The sequence below is a fragment of the Balaenoptera acutorostrata genome, chromosome 19 (assembly GCF_949987535.1).
Source record: "Balaenoptera acutorostrata chromosome 19, mBalAcu1.1, whole genome shotgun sequence".
NCBI lineage: Eukaryota > Metazoa > Chordata > Mammalia > Artiodactyla > Balaenopteridae > Balaenoptera > Balaenoptera acutorostrata.
In genome coordinates this window covers 57294605-57314630 of record NC_080082.1, presented here as the reverse complement: position 1 = coordinate 57314630, position 20026 = coordinate 57294605, and the positions used below count along the sequence as shown (strand labels likewise).

The window sequence follows — 20026 nt, the reverse complement described above, 5'->3', positions numbered from 1 at the left end:
GGCTCCCTTCGCGCGCCTGCGCAGGGCGCTTTAGCCGTAGAGCGCGCGGAGAAGGTGACCAGAGGGCCCCCTGACGGCGCCCTTCCTAGCATGAGCCAATGGGGAAGGCGAAAAGGGGCGCGCGGGCAAAAAAGTCCCGGCGTGGCCCCGGCTCCCAAAGTTCCGTGTTCCGAGCTGCAGAAGTTTCTCGGGGTCTTAAAGTGGGATTTCCCTGCCGTCTTCTCCCGTTGGTAGGTGGGTTGCGAATGCTGCTGGTGGGTGTGGCTTTTCTGCGAGGCAGCACCATGCCCAACGCGGAACCGGAGCCGGGGGTCCAGCCCTTCTGTCACTTTACCTGCGTGACCTTAAACAAAGAAATCTTCCCTTCCTCTCTAGGGCCTCACTTACCCCTCTCTGAAAAATGGGCGGTTTCTCAAACCAACACCAGAAAGGGCCAGTGTTTCTAAGTTATTAATTAAAGGTGCCCTGGATCCCCTAGCCCTGAGCTAGGGTTAGAAGTTTGTTGCACCATTTCCTTTCTCCTTCCTCACCCCCCAGTCACCAGCCTTCCATGGCTCCTCAGTGCCCTTAGGAGAAAACCCAGACTTTTTCTGATGACCTAAGAGACCCTGAATAGTTTAGCCTCAGGCAACATCTCCAGATGCCACTCCTATCCCCAATCTTCATTCACTGTACACCGTTCCAGACTATCCTTCCTAAACCCACAGCTACTCAATACCGAACTGTAGCACTAAATCCTTTAAGGCTCCGCTCTGGCGCCCCTCCTGGGGATAGCACGAGCTATCCCACCCCCAAAACTTCTTGTCCTGGCAATCTGACCCTACCACATCCAACAATCACCCGAGAAGGTAAATACTAGTATCATCTCCATTTTACAGATAAGTACACTGAGATTTGCAGAGGTCAACGTATTTGCCCAAGGTCATACAATAAGAAAGTGGCAGAGCCAGAACTTGAACCTGTCCCACCTAATTCCTGTGCTCTTAATTCCTACTCTACTGTTCCTGTATGCTCCAGAGCCTACGCTGTGGGTTAGATTTTTGAGTTTTTTTTTTTTTTTTTTGGTGTGTGTGGGAAGAATGCCATAATGGATTTGAATCCTGGATTCCAGTCCAGCACAGCCCTTCCCTGCTGTGTGACCTCGGGCAAGTGATCGTCCTCTTTGAACCTCAGTTTCATTCTCTGCAAAATGGGGATAATAACTGTCTATTGTATAGGATTAGAGGAGAGTTTGATAAGATCACGTAAGTAAAGTGACAGAGGGCCTGCCACAGTGTACGTACTTTTTATATCCACTCCGTTATAAGTACTCAAAGTGGGACAGAGTACCTAGAGCTGATGGGGTGGGGGCGGGGGGGGGCGGGCAGCTCTCAGGAGGTTGTGGGAGGACCTCACCCAGCTGAGGTAGGCAGGGAAGACTTCTTGGAGGAGGGGTTGTCTGAACCAAGATCTAACGTATGAGTAGGAGATAATCAGGTGAAGAGAGGGGAGAAGAGAAAAAGGCATTTAAGGCAGAAGGAACAGCAAGTGCGAAGGCTTAAAAGTGGCTTTCTTTTTTTAAATTTTTATTTATTTATTTATTTTTTGACACACCGTGTGGCTTGCGGGATCTTAGTTCACCCCAAGCAGGGATTGAACCCGGGCAATGGCAGTGAAAGTGCCAAGTCCTAACCACTGGACCACCAGGGAATCCCTAAAAGTGGTTTTCTTCCTTTGAAAAGATTACTTTGTGGAACATAGGAGAGGGTTTATGAGGGTGACATGATAGAACAGCACACCCGTCCACACATGAATCTGTAGACACACAATCTCTCTTTTGCACGTGCCCGTGCGCACACACACACACTCAAGTACAGAGAATCATGTCACACAGACAGACATCAGTACACAGAATTATACTGTCAAACAGCCCCATACGTGCATCCAGAATCACACCACCACACAGACAACACACAGGTACCAAAAAAAAAAGAAAAATCGCAATGCCTCCTACACTCAGGAACACAGAAATCCAAAGTAATGAGAAACACACATAAGGCTGAATCATTTCACCCAGACACGAACACATGTAGGAGGAATTACAACCCTCCCCATACACAGGTTCACAGAATTATGTCACAATGACCCACACAGAACGAAAACATCACCAGACACACAACGTTACATAGACCTGTATCACAAAGTGACGTGGACACCCAGTCATCCGGTGCACCCACACCCCATGAAGCGACCCCACAGATGAGTCAACACACAGAGCTCTGGTGCCTACCAAGGTGAGATCTTTATGGGGGTTTAGAGATCAGTGGGTTTCAGAGCCAGCATGGCTGGTCCAGTCCCCTCCCCTCCCCCAGCCCACACAGTTCCCTCCATAGAGGGCCTAGGTCACCCCCTGAGAGAGGGAGGGGTCAGACCCTTCCCCTCATAGCACCGATCTGGACAGGCCATCCCTTTACAAAACAGTGAGAAGTGCCTTCCATAAAGGGGGTGAATTGGGTTGAGAGAGGGAGGCCTTTTCCTGTGGGAGACCAAGAATAGCACCATCGTCGAAAGAAGGTTGGGGGAAGGGGACGGGGACACATAGGTGGTGGTGGAGTACTGAGGAGTCCTGGCCTCTCTCCCCACCCCATGATATGCAGATAGGGCTGTGCGTGTGCCTGTGCGGCTGGGGAAGTCACCTGGATTGTGAGGGAGCCCCAGGTTCCCCAGATACCTGGGGTTAAGTAAAAGTAAGTACATATCTGGAGGGCTGAGGTGGGGAGGGAGGGGGTTCTAGGACAGAGAACTTTTAGGGATATGAGACTGAGAATGGAGAGGCTTGAGCATGAAGTCCATTAGCTCAAGGACCTGGAGGGTAGGGATCTGGAATGGGAAGACTTAAGGCAGAGAGCAGTAATTAGAGCAAGTTGAGTTGGGCGGGAAGCCCAGAATAGAGTTAGGAGGGTGGGGTCTGGAGTGAGGGAGTCAGAGGTCTTAAGATTCAGACCTAGAGGAATCTACAGGGCAAGGTCCAGATTCTAAAATCAGAAGCCTTTGGAGGCTGAGTTCTAGAGCCAGAAGAATTTGGATCTGAAATCAGAGGCACTTGGACGCTGTGAGGTCTAGAACCAGAGATACAGAGTAAGGACTAGAATTTGAAAAAGTCTGAAGACCAAGTTCTAGCACCAGAGGGATTTGGGAGTTGTAAGGTCTAGAATCAGGAATTTAAAGCTGTAAGGTCTAGAACCAGAAAAATTTATAAGGCAAGGTCTGTAATCAGAAGATGTTTGAAGGCTGAGTTCTAGATGCATGGTAGTTTGGAGTCATAAGATGTGGAATAAGGGGGAATTGGAGATTGTGAGGTCTAGAACCAAGGAAATTTATAGGACGAGGTCTGGAATCAGAAGACATTTGAAGCCCATTACTAGAACCAGAAGAAAGGGAGATCATCAGATCTGGAATCAGAGGGCCCTGGAAATTGCAAAGTGTAAAGGTTGTATAGTCCAGGACCAGTCAGTGGTAGCGATGATGAGGTCGAGAGCAAAAGAGAACTGGAACATTGTGTCTGGTTCTGAAAGTACTGGTTATAAGGTCAAGACATGAAACCCATTTTACTTCTTTTTGACGGGAGAAGCAAGTCTCGAGCGTAGAGTTGAAAAGGGATGAGCTGGGCATCATGAATCAAAATGATTGAGACATTACAAAGTCTAGATTTGGAACGAAATGCATTACAGATCAGGAAGACTAGAACCAATTCCAAGCTTGGGGATGTGGGGTTCCAACATCAGAAGAAATCTGGTTGTAAGAGCTGGAATCAGCAGGAGTGGGAAAGTGCGCCATTGAGAACAAGGGAGGTCTGTGGGGAGAGCTCTAGAACCAGAGGAAGGCAGAGAGTGAGTTCTAGAGCCAGAGGATTCTGGTGGTCCTAGGCCTGAGGGAGTTGGAGGTTGTGAGGCCTAGAACCAGACAACTTTGGAGAGCGTGAAGTAGAAAGATAGAGCTGGAGATTGTGAGGTCCAGAACGAGAAAAAGCTGAAGACGGTGAGATCTGGAATCACAGCGGTTTGGAGGATGCAAGGTCTAAACCAGACCACGTTGGGGGTTTTGCAGCCTAGAACCAGAGAAGGCCGGGAGTGGCACAGTCTAGAACCAGAGTAGGTCGAAAGCTGTGTGGTCTAGAACCAGAAAGGGTTGGAGGTGGTATGGTCTGGAAGCTACACCTGGGATAGGAAGACCACCTATGGAGTCGGGGTCCAGGTCAGGCAGGAGCCAGCAGAAGTCCAGAGCGGAGGGGTGGGCAGAGCTGGGTGGCCGCTTGGGAGGCTAAGGGCTCAATCAGGAGTCGCCGGGGGTGAGGTCTGGCCCAGAGGCCTCCCGTCCCCATTGACACCTGAGTTGGTGGGGAGATCAGAGTCCCACATTCTTATGGACCCCAGGCAGTTTGTAGCGATGAAAAACATATCATGAAAGCAACAAAAATAAAATTAAGAATGAAAGAAAGATGGATAGAAAGCAAGGTGCTTATGGTTATCAATACTCCCCCAAGCCCAGAAATGCAGGTCTGAGCCCCAAACTCCCCCACCCCTAATTACCGAAAATAAAGCCAAGAGAATTGGAGAAAAGGATGAGGTAACCGGTACTGAGAACCCCAAGGGAAGTCCTGAGAGAAGCAGGAGAGGGCCAGGGACCCCCTCCCAGAGGTCACTGAGCTGAGACCACCCCGGAGCACCCCCAGACAGTGGGGGTGGGGCAGAGGGGTGGGGACTGAGGTAGGCCTGAGGCGGGCGGGGGTCACCGAGAGGAGAGAGGGAACCCCTCTCCCGGCACCTCCATCCTGTGCATTGGCTGCCGGCTTGGAGTATGACTGACGTCCTTTCTTGGTGGGGGGGAGAAGGGAGATGGGAAGAGGACCTGGCTCAGTTGGCCTGGGCCAAGCCTGCCGCTGGCTGAAAGTGGCTCCTGGGCTGGGTGGTGTCCTCGTCCGGGTAGAGAGAGCGCAGGGAGGGGCCCAGGCCTGTGGGGGAAGATGGAAGGTAAACCAGTGGGGAGTTGTCACCCCAACCCGTCTTCAGACAGTTAAAAGCATGGCTGGTGAGGCAGGCGTGCCCGGATTCAAATAGGAATGAAATCTTAGGCAAGTGCTGTTCTCTGAATCTCGGGTGTCCAGATGTTAAGAAGCCTGGAGCCAGATGCCACCTGAGTTTGAATCCAGGCTCTGCTATTTACTTGCTGTATGAACTGGGACAGGTGACTTTACCTCTCTGTGCCTCAGTTACCTCACCTGTAAAATGGGCTAACAACAATACCTCCCCTGCCTCCCACAGGGCTGTCAGTGAGGAGTAAATGAGTGAATCCACGTAAAGTGCTTTGAACAGCGCCCAGTGAGCTGTGGTCATCTGGGAAACAGGGATACTTAGACCTACTTCATTCATGAGAATTCACTCATTCAAAAAATATTTGTTGAGCACCTACTGTGTGCCAGGCACTGGGGACACAGTAGTGAACAGGACAAATGAAACTTCCTGCCCTCGTGGGGCTGACATTCCAGTGAGGGGCGTCAGTTGGATCATGTACATAACAGATTTAGCACAAAGCTTGGCACAGAAAGAGCTCTAGATAAACGTTAGCTCTTCATTTACAAATATGTACTGAGGCCCTGCTCTGTGCCCAGCCACTGCCCAGCCTTGCACACACAGTGAAGCACAATGACCAAGACAGGCCAGGCCTCTGCCCTGTGAGGAGTAGACAGACAGTAATAAAATAATGTTACAAACTCCTATGTGAATGTAGATTGTGATGAGTGTTTCAAACCATAGCTTGGGAAATGAGGGACGGCTCTGTGGAGGGAGTCGTATTTGATCTGAGATCTAAAGGATGTGGTAATTAGACAAAGATTGGAGGGAAAAGCATTCCAGGCAGAGGGATCAGCATATGCAAAGGCCCTGAGGCAGCCTCCTCAAGCAAGATGACTTCAAAGTCCTCACAATGCCCCACAGTGGCCCTGTGGAATCTGCTTCTCTCCTCTCTTCTCTGTGCTTTAGCCACACTGGCCCGATTTTTCCCCATAGAAGACAGATACACTCCCACCTCAGGACCTTTGCATTCGCTGTTCCCTCTGCCTGGGATGCTCTTACCCCAGAAATTGTCACAACTCACTCCCTCACCTCCTTCAGGTCTTTGTTCAGATGGCACCTTCTCCATGAGACCACCCCTAATCATACTGTTTAAAATGGAAATCCCCCCACCGCAGAACTCCTTTTTCCTCTGCACACATTATTTTCCCAAGTAGCACTATTTTTCATCACGTGTACTCTTTACTGCATTTGTTTCTTTGTTCTGGACTGTCTCCCTCACTAGCATGTCAGCTCTGTGAGGGCAGGGGTTTCCGTGTGTTTTGTTCCCAGTTTTGTCTTCAGCTCTTAGGACAGTGCCTGGCACTTACTGTGTGTTTAGTGAATATTTGCTACACACATGAAGGAAAGAATGAATTAAAGGATAGTGACTGTGGCTGAAACGGAGGATGTGAAGCGGAGTGCAGTGTGAGACGAGGCAACAGTCAGACCCCGCAGAGACTGGAGTCCAAGATGAGGGGCTTGATCTTTCTCTGAAGGGCGCCAGGGAGGCATAGAAGAGCTCTGAGCAGAGGAAGGCCAGGGTCAGATTCGTGCTTTGGAAAGCTCCCTCATGGCCAATGCCTGCAGGTTTCAGGTGGAGCTATGGCTGTTCATAGTTGTGCTGGAAGGTGATGACAGCAGCACAGACAAAGCAGCTTGTCTCATACTCTGCGGGGTTGCGGGGCAGGGGGCGGTGTTCTGGGACCAGCATCACCTCAAGGGCGACATTTCTTGAGCGTTTATTGTGAAACAGGTCTCGTGCTAAGCTCTTCCTGGGCAACATCTCCACAAGTCCTCAAAACATCTCCTTAAAGTATGAACTCTTATATTGGGTGGGCCAAAAAGTTCACTGGGGTTTTTCCTTACAGAAAATAGGCGCCCCACTGACAAGAAGGGGGAAACCGAGACTCCAGAAGCAGAAACTATCTCCCAAAGCCACACAGCTGGGAATGACCAAGGGACAATCAGACACAGGCTTGGGGAGACCTAGACTCGGGCCCGGGCTCGGCTTCCACCTCAAGGGACAGCTTTGGCCAGCCCCTGCCTCCCTCAGGGCCTCTCTTTCCTCCCACCATGTCCCTGAGAAGAGGGAGGGGCTGCCTGTTTCCACTAAGGTCATGTCCAGGCACGGACAGCCCCCCACCAGCCTCAGACTCACCCCACCCTCTCTCAGCCATCTAAGGCACCTCCCACAGGAGATGGGGACCCAGAGCCTCTCTGTCTACCCAGGTTGCTACTCACCCAGGGGCTCATTCAGTTCTAGGAGGTGGGTGCTGGGATCCTGCTGGCTCCCTGGGGCTGGTCCTCCTGTCAGAAGGAAACTCTAGGGGACACAGACAAAGCCGCCATCATCATCATCATCCTCATCACCATCATCACCATCATCATCATCACCACCATATCCAAGGAGGCAGGATGGGGCAGTGGTTACGGGCACTGTGGTGTTCAGTGGCCGCTTATTGGCTGTGAATTTGGGTGAGTCACTGTCGCAGACGTCCTCCGTGGGTCCCTCCAGAGCCTTGTTCTCCCCTTCTTCGGTGCCCCAGCGGGCTGACCTGTGCGTGTCACATGTTGACTCCATCAACATGCAACCTTGCTCTGTGTGTTCCTTTGAGGTTCACATGATGGGAGATACCAGCAGGTGGGAGGAGGAAGACAAGGGGTATTTGATCTTCTAGCTGCTTCCCTGCTGGGTCATCTTGGGTTGGCTGTGTCCCTCCACGGAAGGTTTCAGCTCTTACAAGGTGGACCCTACTCTCTCCAGGATCTAGTGACCACCCCCCTGCCCTGTGCCTTCAGGCTAGGGATGGTGTTGCTAGCCCCGGGGTGATGCCTACACCTTTGCCAACAGTCCTGTTACTAAATTCTCCTCAACACCCCATTTGAACATGTTCTCTGTTTCCTGTCCAGTCTCTGACTGATGCAGTTGCTTACCCTCTTGTATGTAAATGTGAATAATAATAATAATGATAATATTTCAAGAGTGGCTGTAGGGATTGAATAATCATGCAAGGCACTTTGTGCAGTCAGCGTCTGGCACGTGGTAGGCACTCAATAAATAGGAGCTGTTGATATTACCAACCATACTCTCATGTTCAAACAGCCCTGTTCAGAGTGAGGAGCCCGAGGTGCTCTCTTGCTTGGTTGGCTTTTATACGCCCATTTATCAGTAGCCCACTAAGGAGCTGCTAAGGGCCTGATTTCATTACGTCTCAGGCCAGTCCTATGAAATGTAACTATCTGCTACTTCCCAGATGAGGAGACTGAGGCTGAGAGTGGTGACGTCACCAACCCAAGGTCTCACAGTTACTGAGTGACGGACCTGGGACTCGAACCCAAGTCAGTCTGACTCTAGGGTCTGTACTCTTAAAGCTACACTAATAATCCAAGGCCAAGACCTGTGCTAGGTTTGGGAGGGAGTGTTCCATGGGAGCAGAGAAGATTCCTAGAGATATTCACCCTTGTCTTTTCTCCCCTTACCCTGCTTATTTTTTCTTCTTAGCACTTACCACCAACTTACGTCTATTTGCAAAGCCCTTCGATACCTGTTGCCTGAACCAGCAGATCAAGGTCCTAGCCCTAGCTGGATGGCTGACCGTCCATTTGACCTTCAGCCAGGCCCTGCCTCTCTTGTTTTTCCATCTATAAAAACTAGGTTTAAGCCTGCTGGGTTCTGAGGGCCAGAGAATCCCACGAATCCCCATACATACCAGGCTGAGGGGAGGCAGCAGGAAGTTTCCGGGTTCTGGGCTGGGGGATCGTTTGGGGGGTCTCACTCCCAGCAGCTCCACCCCCTCTGCCTCGTCCTCTGAGCTCTGGGCCAGGGCCCTGGAGGAAGACAGGCAAGAATCTCAGAACCCAGCAAACCTGGGCAGGTTTGGGCACCAGTGTGAGCAGGTGATGAGCGTTCATTCACTCCCCCAAGCACCTATTTATTCCTTTACTCATACAGCCACCAATCCATCCATTCATCCATCTGCAAATCCATCTTCCCATTCATCTACCCAGTGATCCATCACCCACCCACCCACCTATACAACCACCATCCATCTATCCTTCCATGCGTCCACCTATCTATCCATCCACTCAGCCACCCACTCCCCCATCCATCCATCCATCCATCCATCCAACTACTATATTCACTAATTTCCTCCCTCTCTCACTTCACAAATCTTTATTAGGCACCCACTGTATATCCAGCTCCAAACTGAAAGCCTTGGAAAATAATGAGATGTATCCATGAAAGCCTTATAAGGATAGTAACGAGAGCACCCTGGAGCCTAAATGGGCACATGCCTACAATTTGGAGAGCAAAAACTTGAGTATTAGTAGTGTAACATCTTTGGAAGGGGGACGTGGATCCTCTGAAATTATATGCGAAATCATGTGTCTATATGTGTGTGTAAATCTTCTGGGGAAGGGTCCATGGCTTTCAACAGATACTCAAAGGTGTTAGGGAACTTAGTTCTAGGCAGTTTCTCTGACACCATGGCAATGTCCTCTTCACTATGACAAAAATTGTTACTAGGCCAGATAGAAATATATTCTAAAGGAGAGGGCCGTGGTTGACTGGTGGGATTTGGATAAACAATGAGAACAGTGGAGGGCACTCCAGAAGGAAGGCACAGCCTAGGCAAAGACATAAAGTTTGAAACAAACATGACATGTGCTGGGGACACTGAGGGCCTGGCTGGAGCAGACGTCAGGGTAGAAGGAATAATAAGGGATGAGGCTGAAGTAGGAGGCAGGAGAGAGATGGGGTCAGGGACCTTCTCTACACTTTTTTTTTTTTTTTTTTTTTGCCACGCCACTGCTCACAGGATCTTAGTTCCCCGACCAGGGATTGAACCCACACCCTCAGCAGTCAAAGCACGGAGTCCTAACCACTGGACCGCCAGGGAATTCCCTCTACGCTTCTTTACATCCCACCTCTACTGTGGCTCACCTCTTCCGAGCCCCAGCCATGGGGGAGGATGCTGAGGGGTCCCCTCTGGAGGGGCTGGAACAGCTCAGCCGGGGGTCACTCCCCCAGCGGGGCAGCAGGGAGGGCTCAGGGGTTGGGGGCGACATGCCGTGGAAGCTCCGTGCACGGGGCCGGGGAACAGCCCCTGGAGGTCTGTGGTAGGCCCTGGGTAGCTGCTCACTGGAGTTGAGCTGGAAGTCATCATCCATGGAGATGTAGGGGGCCAGCATCTCCAAGTCCAGAGCATCGACGTCCTGCGGAGGGCAGGAGGGAGTTAAGAGCATGAGCCTTGGCCTTGGGTGGGCCCGGGCTAGAGTCCCAGCTCCACCACTTCTGAGTTGTGTGCCTGAGGTCAAGAGTCTGAGCCTCAGTTTCCTCATCTGTAAAATGGGTAGAAGGACTCTGTGGTAGCCAGTTGCCAAGATGGCCCCCAAGGATCCTCACCTCTTGGTTTTCACACCCTAGTTTAGTCCCCTACTATGGTGACTAGGGCTGACCTGGTAACAATAGGATATTGAGGAGATGATGGTGTGTGACTTCCAACATTAGGTTGTAATGATACTGTGGCTTCCGTTGTTGCTGTGCTCTCTCTCTCTCAGGTCACTGGCTCTTGAGGGGAGCCCTCTGGAGAGGCCCACAAGGCAAGAAACAGACCTCTTGCCAACAGCCAAGAGAGGGATCTCGGAAGTGGATCTTCTAGTCCCAGTCAAGCCTTCAGATGACTGCAACCCTGCGTGACATCTTGACTGCAACCTCATGAGAGACCCTGAGCAAAAGCCACCCAGCTAAGTGACTCCCAAACCCCTGACCCTCAGAAGGTATATGAAGTAATACACGCTTGTATTAACCTTCGAAGTTTTACAGTAATTTGTTATCCAGAAATAGATAGCAAATAAGATTTTGATAAGGAGTGTGGGGTGTGGCTGTAACAAAAACCTAAAATGGGAGAGTGGCTTTTGCACTGGGCAGTGAGCAAGGGCTGGAAGGACTTTGAAGGGCCCGTTAGAGGAGGCCTAGATTGCCTTGAACAAGGCATTGGTCAAAATTTGAACCATGAGGAGCCTGCCACTGAGGGCTTGAAGGCAAGTGAGGAACACGTTATCCGAAGCTGGAGGAAAGGTTTTTGCTGGGAAGTGGCTGAAAGTTTAGCAACACTGTCACCTGCACTTTTGTGGAAAGTAGAAAATGTAACTAGTAAGCTGGGTGATCCAGCTAAGGAGATTTCCAGCCAAAGTGTTGAAGGGGCTGCCTGATTTCTTCTTGCTTACTTGGAGTAAAAGGCAAAGGGAGAGAAAAGATAAAGGAAGAAATGTTAAACAGGAAGGAGCTGGGGCTTGAAGGGCTTGAAAATTCTGAACCTCCCTGTGTACTGAAGAATTTTACCCAAAAAGAGGTTCGGCCTTTGTCCTGGCTCCTGGGAGGTGACATCTAAACCCTTGGAATTTGCCAAGTGATAGGTGGGTGTGTCTTGGCTACTCATGATGGACCCCTTGGACCACACCTGATAGTTTATTCTGACAAGACAACTCAGGACGGGGACAATCCATGCCAGAAAGGCCAACCATGGGATTTGAGGGCTGGGGCTTTGGGCCACGTGAAATCAGCCTGACCTCCAAGGAAAATGTGTGTGTGTGCTGGGGAAGGTGGAGATGGAGGTGGAATTCAACTACATTGGCAATAACTCAGTTGATCATGCCTACACAGTGAAACCTCAATAAAAACTCTGGAGACCAAAGCTGGGGTGAGCTTCTGGGACTGGCAGTATTCGATATGCATGTTTCCACACATCAATGCCAGGAGGGTAATACCATCCCTGGGGACATGAAAGCTTTGAACTTGGGACTTTCCCAGTCCCAGATTCCACCCTATGAATTTCTTCCTTTGGCTATAATATTCTTTTGCTATAATAAGACTGTAATCATAAATACAGTGCTTTCCTTAGTTTTATGACTAGTTCTAGTAAATTATAAAACCTGAGGGAGCCCATGAGAATCTCTGAATTTGTAGGCAGCTGCTCTGAAGTGAGGGTAGCCCTGGGGACCCCCAAACTTGTGGCTGACGTCAGAAGTCTTGGGCAGACTTGACAGTCTGGAGGATTGTGCCCCTCCCCTTGGGTTTGGCTGACTCTGGGAATTCCCCAGATGGCAAGTGATGCTAAAATTAAGAAATAGTTTCTGAGCAAAGAAGGGCACTCTCGGGAAAGCATGGTCTAAAGATTAAGCCCAGGGTGCGTTTATAAAATTCCTTGTTAAGACCTCAGAAAGACAAAAGGTGGTGCCTAGAATATCCTCAGTCAGACAAAAGGTACTCTAGGGTTTAAGGATGTGTCTCATAGGTCTTCTCAATCAAACAATAGGGCTTCTATTAAACCTCAGGGCACTGTCACTCAGCCATCTCAACAGAAGCCCGAGGTAGAGAAGGGTTTATCTCAGAGATTTGTGGGTATGGCTTTTGTCTAGTGGAGTGAACTCCAAAGAGATTCATTTAAGACATACAAAGTTTTTTGCTTTTTGCTTTTTAAGAGAATTATATGCACAGAAGCATTGCCAGCTTGGCCTGAAAGGGACAAAGATGGTACAAAATGAAAAGAGACCTTTGGGCCATTAAAGTTCTAAAAGCAGGAAGCAGGTTACGAAAACCACTCAGCTGCAAATACATGTTACCTTTTTATGAAAAAGGAAGGATGACTCAGAGTGAATTGCCAAGAGCCCAGAGGGTGGAGCCAAGAACCATGGAGAAAAGCTCCTGGGATGTTTTTGAGTCAGAATGGGTTCTGACCAAGGAACTTTTGATATTTGCCCAACTGGATTTCAAAACTGCTGTGGACCAGTGATACCTGTGTGCTCTCCTTTCCCCTTTTTTTTTTTGAATAGGAGTGTTTTTGGCAGTTATCCTCTGCCTGTTCCATCACTGGATGTTGGGTATGTGGGTGGCAGACAACTTGTCTCTTTAGTTCACAGACCAACAGATTGAGAGGAACTGTATTTGAGGTGCTTTGCCACACCCAGACCTGACTGAGGTGACGAGATTCTGGACTTAAAGTTGATGGTGTAGTGGGAAGAGACTTTGGGGGACTTGGGAGGGGGTGAGTGAGTTTTGCGTGAAGGAGAGACATAAATCCCAATGGTCCTTGCCTTTTGGTGTTCCCACTTGTTCGTGGCTGCCTTCCACATTGTACCAGGGTTGGTCTGTAGGACCAATACAATACAGCAGAAGCGATGGTATGTCACTTCTGAGATTAGGTTATAAAAGACTGCATCTTCTGTCTTAGGTTCACTCTCTGTCTCTTGGATTACTTGCCTTGGGGGAAGCCAGCTGCCATGTTGTGAGGACGCTTAGGCAGCCTCTATGCAGGCCCGCATGGTGAGGAGCTGAGGCCTCCAGCCAAAGCCAGTGCGGGACTGAGGCCTGCCAACAACCGCGTGTGTGAGTTTGGAATTGAATCCTCTAGCCCCAGATGACTACGGCCCTGCCTGAGAGCTTGACTTCAACCTCATGAGAGACTCAGAAAAAACCATCCAGCTAAGCTGCTCCCAGATTCCTGATTCTCAGAAATTGTGTGACATAATAAATGTTTGGGTTTTTATTTTTTTAAGTTTTTTTTTTTCTTGATGTGGACCATTTTTAAAGTCTTTATTGAATATGTAGCAATATTGCATCTGTTTTATGTTTTGGTTTTTTGGCCCTGAGGCATGTGGGATCTTAGCTCCCCGACCAGGGATTGAACCTGCACCCCCTGCATTGGAAGGCGAGGTCTCAACTACTGGACTGCCAGGGAAGTCCCATAAATGTTTGTTTGAAGGTACTGAGTTTTGGGGTAATTTGTTACACAGTGATATATAGCTAATACATCCATGCCACTGTCATTTATCTCTCCAGACCATCAATCATCCAAACATTATCCATCTATCATCCATCCAACGGTCTATCTATCCAGCTACCCATCCAAACATACATCATCCATCCATCCATCCATCCAAATACCTAAGCATTATCCATCCATCTCTCTACCATCATCCACCTAGTGAATTCAATGACCCATCTGTCCATCCATCCACTCATCCCCTTAACCATTCCACCATCCTTCTCTAAAACTTAGATATGTCACCCAGAACCCAGAGGTAAAGACTGTTCCTTCCATGCCAGCCCTTACCTGAGCTATATCTAGATCTGTCTCCACTGCCTCAAGGTCTTTCCCAGAGGCAAAGAGTTTGTGTGCATTCTCCACATCCACAAGTAGTTCATCTGGGAGATCAGCCTGTGGGGAGAGAGAATAGAGACTTAAGGAAATCTTGAGCCTGGGAGATGTTAAGCAGTAAGGCAGTCTAAACATTTGAGCTCAGGGGTAGAAGTGAAGGTCAAATGTCAGACAGCTGGGACACCAAAGGGGTCAAATAGCAAATGTGAGTTTCTGCACCTGGGTGTTCAAAAGTCTGAGTGCCTGGGCATAAATTTTTTTTATATATAAATTTATTTATCTTATTTTATTTATTTTTGGCTATGTTGAGTCTTCGTTGCTGCATGCGGGCTTTCTCTAGTTGCGGCGAGCGGGGGCTACACTTCATTGCGGTGCGCGGGCTTCTCATTGTGGTGGCTTCTCTTGTTGCGGAGCACGGGCTCTAGGGGAGCGGGCTTCAGTAGTTGCGGCACGTGGGCTCAGTAGTTGTGGTGCAGGGGTTCTAGAGCACAGGCTCAGTAGTTGTGAGGAACGGGCTTAGTTGCTCCGCTGCATGTGGGATCTTCCCGGACCAGGGCTCGAACCAGTGTCCCCTGCATTGGCAGGCGGATTCTTAACCACTGCGCCACCAAGGAAGTCCCTCTGGGTGTAGATTGACAGAGCAAACATCAAAGGTTCGAAAGACCAAAGCCTGAGGCCAAGATATTCTGGCCCTCTGGGGTTAAATGTCTTGGAGTCTGGAGGCAAACAATGCCCAGTCCAGCTTCCCAAGGGTAAAGGGTGAGGTCAAAGGTCACAGTCTATTTCTCCGGTGGAGAGAAGATATTTTGGGGCGGGGGGTCACAAAGGTGGGAATAAGGAAAGTCAAGACCAGATAATATGGACCCCTGAGTCAAAGGTCAGACTATCTGGACCCTTAAGTAAAAACAGTAACCATTATGGTCTCTTGAAGCCTTTACTACGTGCTTCTCATGAATGATTTCGTTGAACCCTCACAATAACCAGTGAGGTGGCTACTTGCTATTATCTGAATTTTGCAGGTGAAGAAACCGAGGCCCCACGTGTCCAGGGTAACACACCTATAAATGGCAGAGTCAGGATTTGAATCCAGGTTTGTGCAGTTTAAGACATTAGACATTCTGGACTCTCTGAATTCAAACTTCAGAAAACCTGGATGCTTGGTCACAAGCAATGAGGGGATCACCCATGCCAGTCCCAAACATCCTAGGTTTTGGTCCAGATAACAGTTGAAGAATCTGGAATCTAGGTCTTGAAGGAACCCCCGACTCCATGTCATCCCAGCCTTTCCACTACATAGATGGAGAAACTGAGGCCCAGAGAATAGCAAGGTTCAAGCCGAAGGCCAGAACAGCCTAGATCCTGAGGGCTGAAGTGGAGGGGACTGCTTACCGGAAGAGGACTTCGGGGGCGTCGTGGGGCTGGGGGTGCGCTGGGGGTAGCGGCTACTGAAGTCCCATCCAGGATCGGTGCCAGGAGGCGACGGAGGTCAGGGCTACAGAAACGACGGGGGTCAGCGGCCAGGGCGGCCTCACTCAGGGCAGGGGGGTGCAGGAAGGCTAGGATCCGGGGACCAGAGGTGTCTGCAGGACACATCAAGATGGGGAGGACACAGGATGGTCACCCAGGGCTGAGGGGCAGAGCCCTCTGTCAACCCCCGGGAGCATAGCTGACTAGGTCATCAGCATAGACCCCGTTCACAGCGCTGCTGAGTCCTGGAGAACTCCTGCTGTCCCTTCAGTTGCCCTGGAGGGGCTAACATGGGGTGAGGGCACACAGTAGGCTGGAGACTGTAGCAATTGCCCAATGGTGGGGAAATGTTTTAATATTTAAAATTGACATGGCTGGACCATGGCACGTGACTGACCCGGTTCTCCGGTGGCACAGAATAACATTCAGCCTGGGGGGCTGTCATGTTAGGAGAAAAGACTGGCCCATGATCCTCAAGGAGATTCTAAGGTCCCTGGAGGTCAAGATGTGGTCCCGAGCCAGTTCTAAGCCAGAAAAGGAAAGGATATGGGGGACCTCATTACCACACCCAGGAGCATGGGTTGCCAGCACCAGTTTGGAGACGGCGAGGCCCTGAAGAACAAACAGGGAGGGAAGCTCATCCATCCAGGATTGGAGGGGGTGGGGTGTTAAGCAGAGGACAAGGAAGAGGTAGAAAGGAGCCAGACGTGGAAGGGTCAAGATTACCGGAAGCCAAAGAACAGTGAAGTGGGAGCACGGAACAAATGGAAAGTGGGGGCGATTGGAAGCCACAGCAGGATTCAGAGCAGAGAGCAACAAGACTGAAGCAATCATCCTGGGGACAGAGGAGAAGAGGGAAGAGGGAAGAGAGAAGGGCGTTCTGGGCGGAAGAAACTACATGTGCAAAGGCCCTGAGGCATGAAAGAGTTTGGTTTGTTCCCAGAGCACTAAGGAAGCTGGTGTGGCTCAGAGAGTAAGAAGGGGAGGGAAGCAGGTCACACAGGGCCAAGCGAGTGGCATTAAGGCACTTGGGCTTTCTTCCGAGCATCCTGGGGACACGACCCCTCCCAGCCCCAGCCCTGCCCCATACCAAGGCTGTCACCGGGATTAGGGGCATCCTTCTGAGAGGGGGTGCCCCGCTGAACGTGTCTGCGAGAGTGTCGCTCCGTTTGCTCCAGGGACAGCACCACTTCGGTCTCTTCCACCCGGCTGGGGTACAGGGCAGAAAGGGGAGTTGGAGTCAGGGAGCAGCCCCCACATATGATGTCCCGTTAGAGGAGGGCAGTCTCATCCGGGGGCTGGTGGGCATTGTGCAGAAAATACTTTGCCACATTGACTTGTTTTAAAGATTTAAATTTTGTTGAATGCTTTTTATTATAATAGCATTGAAAAGAAAGTGAAGTGTGTCTTCCCCAGCTCCCTCTGTGGAAGGAAAGGCAGAAAAAAAGAGTTGGCATTTAGCACAGCCTGGGGAGAGAGAGAGAGAGGAGAGACTGAGGGGCCATGAGGGGCAGAGAGCAGGGAGAGTGAAAGGCATGAGAACTAAATATTCTCTTTATAGATATTTACTTATAAATACATTCTTATAAATGTATTGATGAGGAATATGTACTTACTATATTCTTATGTTGCCAAATATGAAGAATTTATGGGGATATATTTTTATGAATAAGAGATTTTATTTATGAAGCTTCTATTCATAGGCATTTGTCACATTCAAGGGAACGAATTTATAAATACATCCTTATGTCCCTCGCGCCTTCCTGCCGCCCCCTCCCTCCCCTGTCTGTAGCTGCAGAAGCAACTCAAATGTTCTCTCTGCAAATTGGCTCCTGGAGAATGGGTCTGGGGTGGAGGACCAGACCTTCATTTGCATCTCATTTGCAGAACAATATCCAGGTCAGAATGTGGGTGGTCCTTCTACCAGCTCTTTGAGAAGCTGTGACCCTTCCCCATCCTCACCCACCCCTTCTGAGCTGGAAACATTCCAATTTAGGCTGGATCCAAAGCCACCCCACCCCTCTTGAAAAACATAACGTCGCACAGTCACACGTGTATGCACCCTCGGCACTTACAGGCACAAACAGGAACTCCCATATACGCCCAAGTGTATACATCAGATATGCACACATGCTCTATACACTTGGGCTCACACATATGCATACATGCCACATGAAATGCACGCGTTCATTCATTCCACAGACATTTCCTACACAACCAGTAATACTTAGTGGTTAAGAGCAAGGGCTCTGCAGCCAGCAGCCTGGGTTCAAATTCCAGCTCCGCCACTTATGAGCTGTGTGACCTTGAGCATATGGCTGAACCTCTCTGGGCCTCATTTTCCTCTCCTGTAAAGAGGGAATAATAATAGTACCTCCTCCCCAGGTTGTTGTGAGGCCTAAATGAGTTAGTGTATGTCAAATGCATAGAACCGTGCCTGGCACGGGGTGAGCTCTATGTAAGTATTTGCCATTATTGTTTATTGAGCAACTACTGTGTGCCAGACACTGTTCTAGGCGCTGGAGATTCAGCAGCCCACAAGACAGACAAAACTCCCTGCTCTCATGGGGCTTAAATGCTAGTGGGAAAAGACAGACCTTCAATAAAAGATATTATTTGTTGGTAAATGTATCTATCTAGTTACAAAATATATATTTCCACTAATGAAGCACTTGAAACATGGCTGGTTGGAATTGAGATGTACTGTCAGTATAAAATACACCCCAGATTGAAAAAATTGAGTATGAAAAAGAATCTAAAATATCTCATTAATAATTTTTAATATTGATTACATGTTGAAATGACATTTTTGGATGTATTAGAATACACGCACATATACCTATATTACAATGTATAATACACTGAATAGTGTATTATTAATTACATTAATTAATAATGTATTACTGATTTAACAATGTATTATTGATGTGATATATTATTGTATTTAATAAAGTATTATTGAAACTAATTTCACCTGTTTCTTTTTACTTTTTTGGGGGGGGGGCGGGTATAGTTGTTTTACAATGTTGTGTTAGTTTCTACTGCACAGCGAAGTGACGTAGAGTTCCCTGTGCTATACAGCAGGTTCTTATTAGTTATCTATTTTATACATATTAGTGTATAGATGTCAATCCCAATCTCCCAATTCATCCCATCCCCCACCCCTCACCCCCCACTTTCCCCCTTTTTACTTTTTTAATGGCTATTAGAAAATTCAAAATAACATATGTGGCTCATGTCACACTTTTTTTTTTTTTTCTGTGGGGCTGGCTTGAGGGATTTTACTTTCCTGATCTGGGATCAAACCCAGGCCCTCAGCAGTGAAAGTGCAGAGTCCTAACCACTGGACCACCAGGGAATTCCCATGTCACTCTTTTATAGGACAGTAAGTATTAGGGGAAAAAAAAGGCGGAGAAGGAGATATGCAATTTTGAAAAGGGCAATCAAGGAAGAAGGCCTGGTTAAACACACAAATAAGTAATTACAAATGGTTTTAACTGCTCTGAAGCAAAAGGACAGGACCAGGAGGGAAAATGGGGAGATATGACCTCCTGTAGGGGTTCAGGAAAGGGTCTCTCAGTAAGTAATGTCTGAGCTGAAACCAGAAGGATGAGGGGGCATCATTCAGGAGAAAGAGGAGGAGGGAAGGGGGAGGAGCATCCTGCCAGAGGAAACCGCATGTGCAAAGGTCCTGAAGTTTGGAGTGATAAGGGGAGGCATGCAGGAGTCAGGTCACACGGGGCCAGATGAGCCATGTTAAGGTTCTTGGGCTTTCTCTCCTGGATACTGGAGAACCACAGAAGGGCTTTGAGCAGGGGAGAGACATGAACCAATTTGTATTTCAGAACCTGCCCCCTGACCTCGGCAGTTGTGTGATCAGTGGAATCCAAACCAGCTTTAGATCTCAGTTAGGAGGTTAATGCTATAAATAAGGTGTGAGATGGTGGTGGCCATGGAGACAGAGAGAAGGGAAACAAACTCAAGATCTACCCCAGAGGCAGATAGAGTGGATGGGGATAGGAGGGGATGAGAAAAAGGATGCAGGAGAGACTTCTAGGTTTCTGGCTTGAGCAAATAAGATTGTGTGGTTTGGTAGTTATTAGTGTAGCCTCCTGACCAACCTTGGATCAAAATCCAGCTCTGACATTTACTAGCTGTGTGACATCAGGCAAATGACTTCCCCTCTCTGGTCCTCAGTTTTCTCTCCTCAAAAATGGGGATCGAAATAATTGCTATACCTCATGGGGTGGTTGTGAGCACAAAGCCCAGGGCCTGGAATGTTGTAAGTGCCCCGTGCAAGTGAGTTGT

General features: G+C 49.1%; 1 protein-coding gene and 1 long non-coding RNA gene across 2 annotated transcripts in view; one reads left to right on the top strand and one right to left on the bottom strand.

The window, feature by feature from the left end:
• Positions 1–49: 49 nt before the first annotated feature.
• LOC103019061 (uncharacterized) lies at positions 50–18675 on the top strand. The gene is made up of 3 exons (XR_449820.3): positions 50–230; positions 10653–10871; positions 13325–18675. It is a non-coding gene; the product is annotated as an uncharacterized LOC103019061 (long non-coding RNA).
• Positions 4809–20026, bottom strand: part of HIF3A (hypoxia inducible factor 3 subunit alpha) — a 28558-nt gene continuing 13340 nt past the window's right edge. Inside the window, exons 9-15 of the mRNA XM_007168169.2 lie at positions 16809–16927; positions 15641–15831; positions 14207–14311; positions 10036–10307; positions 8801–8918; positions 7332–7413; positions 4809–4990 (exon numbers count right to left, since the gene is read on the bottom strand). Coding sequence (XP_007168231.2) covers positions 4893–4990; positions 7332–7413; positions 8801–8918; positions 10036–10307; positions 14207–14311; positions 15641–15831; positions 16809–16927 — 985 coding nt within the window. The 3' untranslated portion in view covers positions 4809–4892. The remainder of the gene's footprint in view (positions 4991–7331; positions 7414–8800; positions 8919–10035; positions 10308–14206; positions 14312–15640; positions 15832–16808; positions 16928–20026) is intronic.